This window comes from Orycteropus afer, unplaced genomic scaffold (genome assembly GCF_000298275.1).
Source record: "Orycteropus afer afer isolate SDZICR_OR568_19922 unplaced genomic scaffold, OryAfe1.0 scaffold00217, whole genome shotgun sequence".
Classification (NCBI taxonomy): Eukaryota; Metazoa; Chordata; class Mammalia; order Tubulidentata; family Orycteropodidae; genus Orycteropus; species Orycteropus afer.
The window spans coordinates 5,090,041-5,097,585 of NW_006921804.1; the positions used below are offsets into that span (position 1 = coordinate 5,090,041).

At 50.8% G+C, this 7,545-nt stretch overlaps 2 protein-coding genes across 2 annotated transcripts; both read left to right on the forward strand.

Annotated features, from left to right (window-relative positions):
• The first annotated feature begins 147 nt into the window (after positions 1 to 147).
• Positions 148 to 3,465, forward strand: S100A5 (S100 calcium binding protein A5). The gene is made up of 2 exons (XM_007948584.2): positions 148 to 288; positions 3,325 to 3,465. Exons 1-2 carry the CDS (start codon positions 148 to 150, stop codon positions 3,463 to 3,465), a joined length of 282 nt encoding a protein of 93 aa, XP_007946775.1.
• Positions 3,466 to 5,585: 2,120 nt separating this feature from the next.
• Positions 5,586 to 6,649, forward strand: S100A6 (S100 calcium binding protein A6). The gene is made up of 2 exons (XM_007948586.2): positions 5,586 to 5,723; positions 6,515 to 6,649. The coding sequence occupies exons 1-2, from the start codon at positions 5,586 to 5,588 to the stop codon at positions 6,647 to 6,649; spliced, it is 273 nt and encodes a 90-aa protein (XP_007946777.1).
• The last annotated feature ends 896 nt before the right edge of the window (positions 6,650 to 7,545 follow it).

Below are 7,545 nucleotides of genomic sequence, written 5' to 3' on the forward strand. Positions count from 1 at the left end.
GCTGCTGGACCTTGGTCTTAGCATAGGCTCTAGCCACTGGTCCTTTGAGGGAGGGTCTTACAGGTGGGCTGGTGATGGAGGGAAGCACTAGATCTGGTTTCCTGATGAATGTGATCTTTCCTTCACTCTCCAGAACTGCAAACTGTGATGGAGACTCCTCTTGAGAAGGCCCTGACTACCATGGTCACCACTTTCCACAAATATTCGGGGAGAGAGGGCAGCAAACTGACCTTGAGCAGGAGGGAACTAAAGGAGCTGATTAAGGAAGAGCTGTGTCTTGGGGAGGAGGTAAGTGACTGTCCCCTCACACCTTCACTCTAAAGTCTGGGTGATTTCTGTGGGCAGCCTGAGGGAGAGGAGACAAAAAAAAAAAAAAAAAAGAAAAAGAAAAAGGGAAACACTAATCCCACTGCCTGTAAGGCAGGAGGCCTAGCCTCTGTCTCCACAGGGATCCAGTTTGAAGATATACCCATTCCTGCCCTCAGGGTTCTCGAGTCTAAGGCAGAACAGAATGGCAGAAGGGTATGGAGAGAGACAGAGGAAGAGAGTGGACATCTTGGGCCAACATAGCTCTAAGTTTCTGTGCTAGAGATGGCTTAGGGTTTCACTGGGAAGGAGGAGGGGTTGTGTCTGGAGGGTGGGGCTACACCTGTGTGAGGGTTTAGGGAAAGAGAGCAAGGATTCTGGGGTGGTGGGGCCAGGCTGCTCAGTGGTTAACAGAACCTGTGATCATGGGGGATGAAGAGATGCATGGTGTCCAGGTTGAGTTGTGCATAGCCCAAGGGCAGGAACCTGTCTCAGTCTCCTCAGTGTTCCTAGAACATCCAGGGCTCTCAGATGGTGTTGACCTGGGATCCTAAGGAGACCAAAACCCACTGTCATCAAATTGACTCATAGTGATCCTATAGGACAGAGTAGAACTGCCTCACAGGGTTTCCAAGGCTGTAAATCTTTACAGAAGCAGACTACGTTGTCTTTCTCCAGTGGGTCGGCTGGTGGGTTCGAACCACCAGCTTTTTGGTTAGCAACTGAATGCTTTAACCACTCACCACCAGAGCTCCTTCCCAAAAGGATGTTGTTGTTGTTGTTATTTGCCATTGAATCAGCCCTGACTCATAGCGACCCCTCCTTGGGTTTCCGAGGCAGTATCACTACAGAAGTAGGAATGCCCAACCTTCCTTCTGAGGAGTGGCTGGTGGGTTTGAACCGCCAGCCTTCTGGTTAGCAGTCAAGTGCCTTAGGCACTATGCTACCAGAGCTCCTAAAAGGGATAGTCCTGCTAATTAGTGAACATAGGGCAGGAAAGCAACAGAACTGATTCTAACCAGATGGAGATGGTGGGAGGGAGGTGCTGACAGAGGGGGAGGACCATGAGGTAGACATATGATTATTATTATTTTTTTAAAATATTTTATTGCATTTTAGGTGAAAATTTACACAGCCAATTCTGTTCCCCTTTATCAATTTTTATACAGATTATTCCATGGCATTGGTTAGTTTTCCCAATGTGCCCATATTTTCTTAGTTCCACTCTGTTCCATTTCTGTTAATCTAGCTTTCCGGCCGCTCCTGCCATCTCGTCTTCTCTTCTGGGTAAATGTTGACTGTTGGGTCTCATTGTTGATGGTTTAAGGGAGCACATTACTCACAGCTGATAGTTTATTTTATGAGCCAATCTGTTATTTGCCTGAGAGATCACCTCCAGGAGTGGCTTTAGTTCCAGGTTCAAAGGGTGTCTTAGGAAGACAGTCTTGGGGGTTGCTTTCATCCCTGTTAGGAATTTGAATTTGGTTCTACATTTTTCTCCTGTTCCATCTGTGACCTCCTATTGGGTCCCTGGTCAGGATGGTCAGCAGTGGTTGTTGGGTACCATCTAATTCTTCTGATCTCAGGGTAGATGAGGCTATAGTTCCTTAGACATATTATTTTTAAAGTTAAGAAAATTGATAGTCAGATAATGTCTTAGTTACATAGTGCTGGTATAACACAAATACCACAAGTTAGTGGCTTTAAAGAATAGAATTAATTTTCTCACAGTTCTAGATGCTGAAAGTCCAAATCAGGGTCTCAGTCATGTTAATTTCTTTCCTTGTTAGTAGCCCTGTGTGTTCCTGGGTTCTTTGATGCTCCCCACATGGCATCTATCTTCTCCTGTGTACGTGAGTGGTTCTGTGTCTAATGTGCTCTTGTTATAACTCAAGAGTCATTAAATTCAAAACTCCCATATTTGAGTGCATCTAATTAACAGAACAAAGAAGATTCTATTTCCAAACAGGATTACATCTACAGGCAGAGGGGTTAGGATTCTAATGCACATTTTTCGGGGGACATGATTCAACCCATAACAGATACATCATTATATACAGTATTCAAGGACACTTGGGTAACGAGAGGCTGAGCTGGAATTCCAGGCCAAGCCTATGCATCACCCTCGCTTTTCCTTTTCACATTCAGCCTGGGGATCTCTCCCCACATCCTGAGTTTTGTAGACCTCTAGAGAGAAGCTCTCCAGAGTATGTTTCCATGGGCAGGGGACTAAAGCTAGTGTCTCCAGGCTTGCTCTCTGGTCTTCCTGCCAGATCTTTGCATCCTGGAGTTAATGAGGACAGTGGGAGGGGCCATGGGCCCAGGAGGGGTTCATTACAGGGTGCAGAGACCTGGGGAAGGACCTTGTTATAGCCAGAGCACAGGCTGGGGAAAAGATCACGTCACAGCGTGCTGTTTCCATCTCTATGTCCCGACATTCTGTCTCCTGTGGAAAACCTGAAGTTGAGGGCAAGATCTGCCTGTCTGTACTTTCTTCCTGTTCCACCTGAAGGCCCTGTATCCTGGTGGATAGGAAGGCAGGGGCCCAGAGGTACCACCTCCATACCAGCTCTCGTGCAAGTTCAGAGGGAGGGGTGGCTTCTTAGCTTCAATGCACTGTTCTCATGGAGAGATTTCTTGTCTGGGTCAATTCTCTTATGCCTTAAAAGGGGGACAAAATAAGTCAGAGACTAGGGTAATTTCCAGTGCCACATACCTAGTGCCATTTTTTATTAGATGCTGGTATAAAATCTGTATTATATCTTTGAATGGAGAAAGATATTGAAGGATAGGGTGGCTAGCTTTGCCTTCTTATTGTAATTTATTGAGAGTCAACTCACTGAGCCCTACTTGGTGCCAGTCCTGAGCTGGGTGTGGGCTATAGGGAAGACTCTGGGGTTGGGGTGCATGCAGTGCTGGTCACTTGCTTGGGGATCATTGATGAATGAGGCCATACAGTGGTTGGACTGGTCTGGGAGGGGTTGCTAAGCTATCCCTCCATTTGGACCCTTCCAGAAGATGAAGGAGAGCAGCATTGATGACTTGATGAAGAACCTGGATAAAAACAGCGACCAGGAGATCGACTTCAAGGAGTACTCGGTGTTCCTGACAACACTGTGCATGGCTTACAACGACTTCTTCCTGGAGGACAACAAATGACTGGGCTCCCTCTGCCCTACCTGTTGCCCCCATGTCCCTGGCCTCTGCTGCTCCACTCACAGACAAACCCTCTTTAGATCCTGCCCTCCTCTTCCTCCCAGATGGACACTGCTCCAGCATCCCCTTCCAGCAGAAGAAATAAAGATTTTCCATTCCAGGTGTTTGGAGATTGGTTGTGAAGGTGTCTTGTCCACCTTGGCTGGGAAGGGCCGGGCTTCTCCTTGAGTGGGGCTGAGCTGGCCTCTGGGGGTCTCCCACCTCATTTCCTATTCTTCTTGCGTGTGGAAATCACTGAGCTTGTCCTGGCTTAGTTTTGCTTCCTGCAAAACTGGGAAGTTGGGTCAGACTTCTGTTTGCCTCCCACAAATGCTGCAAAAATGCAGAGAGTGCTGAGAGGAAGTGCATGGAGAAAGAGGGCAATGGGGCTGGTTGGGGTGTGGTTCCTGGGGGCAGTGATGGGTAAGCCGGTCTGACTTCTCTGTAGCTCACACAAGGCCATCCTGGCAACACTGGCTAAAAGGGGAAATCTGGCCTGCCTACCATGTTAGCCCCTTTCCCTCTTAGCAGCCCCTCCCATCGTCTCTGGGATCCAGTGTGTCTTGCTCTCTCCCCACCTGCCACTATCAACTCTTTTCTCAGGAGAGGATCTGAGAAAACTATTTACTTGAGGGGAATAACCAGTGGGCTAGTTATTCAAAGGTTCAAAGGGCCTGGCTCAGGCGGGTGTGCACATTAATGGGCAAGAGGCTCTAAGGGTGGAGTTTCAGGCCTTAGGGGGAAGGGAGTAAGGGTGCTGGTAGGGATTGGTCGGTGGGGTATGAGTGCTTCTACACAGCCTTTAAATAAAATCCTGCGGATCAATGGCTGTGCCCTTCTCCCCCATCTAAGGTTGACTCTGAACACCCTCTGGGGGGCACCAGCTCCACTCTCCTCCCCCCTGCTGCCCCCACCCACACACTGGCGCTAGGCTTGGGGACACACACTCTCTGGCACTCAGACAGCTGAGGTAGAAGCACCATGAGACTGCCCTGGTCCCCTTGCCCTCCTCTGCTTCACCCCGTGTCATCACTGCAAACTGAGCTAGGACAAAGAGGTGAAGTTCTGGGTCACTTTGCTCATAGAGGTCTCCACTAGACGCCCCTATCCTTCTACAACCCGCTACTACCCACGTCCCAACCCGGAACCGCCCCAGGGCAGGAGGCGTGGAAAGTTGGGGGGAAGCGGGAGTGTGTGGTGTTGTGTAAGCCAGCCGCAAAGGGTGGGGCTGGCGCGGGGCGGGCCGGACGCGCGGGGTGGGCTTTTGCCGGGCCTGCCTCCGGGCCTGTGTCCGCTATAAGGCTAGCCTGGCTGCGACAACGCCCATCCCCTCCACCGCTCCCTTTGCGCGTTGCTGCATCCGTACGGTGAGTTCTCACCGGGCTGGCCCAGCCTCGGGCCAGGGGCCCAGGTACCCCTTTCCCAGGTTGGCCGCGGTGGGCTCTGGGGGCTGCAGACTGCGCTTGCATGGAAACTTGGCCCATCTGTGGAGGCCCTGAGGGACGGGAAGAGTCTGGAGCGGCGAGGAGTGCCAGGCTGGCCCTGGGCTAAGGCATTCGAATCAGGCCTCTCCCCTGAGTGTGCCCTTCTGGTGTGCGGGAGGGTGTGTCAGCGGGTGTGTCAGCGTCACTGTGTGTGGCCCTGTGAGGCTCTGCATGTGTGGCTGTGTGTGCAGTCCCCCTCTGCCCCTTCCTCCATCATATTCCCCAGCTTCCCCTGGAACCCCGGGAGGACAGGTCTCAGCTGTGCCCAAAGATACCGGTCCTGTTTGTTGCTTGGAATCCTTAAACTTCCTCTCCTCTTCTGTCTGGGACTCCTCAGGGCACTGATCTCTTGAGCCTAGGGTCTGTCCTCTTCTTCCCCCTCAAGCCCTAGGCTGCCTCCTTATGCTACCTGTCTATGGCCTGAGCCTCAGTGATTGACGTAGAGTGGTCAAAGGGAGTGAGTGTGAGCGTATGTGTGTGTGTATTGGAGACAGAACTCTTCGTGTGCATGGGGGAGTGAGAAAATCTTGTTGTACATGGCCTAGCCTCTTGGACACTGACCAGCTCCTCTGTCTCCAGCTCTGAAACCAGCCCTCAACCATGGCATGCCCCTTGGACCAGGCTATTGGCCTCCTTGTGTGCATCTTCCACAAATACTCTGGCAAAGAGGGTGACAAGAACAGCCTGAGCAAGAAAGAACTGAAGGAGCTGATCCAGAAGGAGCTTACCATTGGCTCCGTGAGTGGGCCTCCTCCCCAGATGCCTACCTCTTGCCCTTTAGAAACAGAATAAGGAGAGGGGGAGGTTCCAGGTGCATCCCATTCACATCTGTACACATTTTGGGCAACTGCCCCTGGTCCCTTCCTAAGGGTGGACCCACTCCCCTGAGGGGGTGGAGAATACTCTCAGGCTGGTATACACTCCCCCTAAGCTGAAACAAGGGAGCTCTGGTAGCATAGTGGCTAAGACACTTGCCTGCTAACCAGACGGCTGGTGGTTCAAACCCACCAGCCACTCCTCGGAAGGAAGGTTGGGCAATCCTACTTCCATAGTGACTGCCTCGGAAACCCAAGGAGGGGTCATTATGAGTTGGGTTTGACTCGACAGCACATAACAACAACAAGCAGAAACAAAAGGAGTTCTGGTGGCATAGTGCCTAAGGCATTTGACTGCTAACCAGAAGGTTGCTGGTTCAAACCCACCACCACTCTGGGGAAGGAAGACTGGGCAATCTACTTCTGTAAAGGTTTACAGCTTCGAAAACCCAATGGGGGGTCACTATGAGTTGGGTTTGACTGGATGGCAGTGGGTTTAGTTTTGATTTTGATTTTGAAGCAGGAGCTAGGAGAAATAAACCCAAGAAGACACTAAGGTGGGTCATTAGTGACTAGTGAGCATAAACCACTTGTATGAGAGAGCCTGGGAGGGGGGACTGTAGGGAGATAGATCCCCAGAGGGAAGGCATCTGAAAGGGAGAAATCCAGGGTTCTCACCACTATTCAGCTGGATTTTCCATTCTAACACTTTAGAAGCTGCAGGATGCCGAAATTGCAAGGCTAATGGATGACCTGGACCGGAACAAGGACCAGGAGGTGAACTTCCAGGAGTATGTCACCTTCCTGGGGGCCTTGGCTATGATCTACAATGAGGCCCTCAAGGGCTGAAAATAAATTGGGAAGGTGGAGACACCCTCCTGGGGGCCTGTGTGAGTCAAATCCAGTGGTGGGTAATTATACAATAAATATATGGTTTTTTTTTTTTTCTTTTTTGTCAAATCTACACCTGTGTCCTGGCTTTCCAATTATTTCTGCTTTCTCCTTCTGCATGATGCTAGTCAGAAGGTTTACTCACAGTCAACCTCTGAGGATGACTCCCAGGCAGGAGAATGGTGGGAGAATCCACAAGATGGTGGCCTCTCCCTGACAAGGCTGCTGCTAGCTCACAAGGTGAATTAGAAAAAGATGCCCCTTCTATGTGTAGCCATCTTAAGGAAAAGCACAAACAGTCCCCAGCAGAAAGGTCTGTGGCAAGCTTAGTGAAGGAAATGGTACCTGGGTGGGCTGTCATGGGGGTCAGGGTCCCTAGAAGTGTGACAGAGATACCTTCCAGCACTTTCTGGGAAGAGGTGAGTTTTACTCTGGGTGTGGTGAGAGGAGGAGGGCCAAATGGGCCCTGGGGTAGGGCTGGTCCACTTTCTCACCACAGTGAAGGAAGGGCAGGGAGGTACATCTGAGATACCCATGGCCTGGCCCCAGGAGCTTTGAGACCAATGAGGACACTGCACAACTGAGTTTATTCTGGTTGTCCATGTCCCAGCTGGAGGTAGAGGCAGCAGACATTAGGAGTCTGTCCCTGCACTCAAGGACAAACTGTTTTTTACTGGGGGGAGGTGGTCTGAGGTGCTGGCAGCTAGAGGAACATGTAATCATGGGGTGCTTACAAATGGGGCTGGGTGAGGGCCCCTGGAACTGGGCCAAACTCAGTTTCAAGTCTTTCAGTCAATATTGACCCAAACCGGCTGGGCAGCCTCAGCAAATGAATCATCCCAGTTAATTCCACT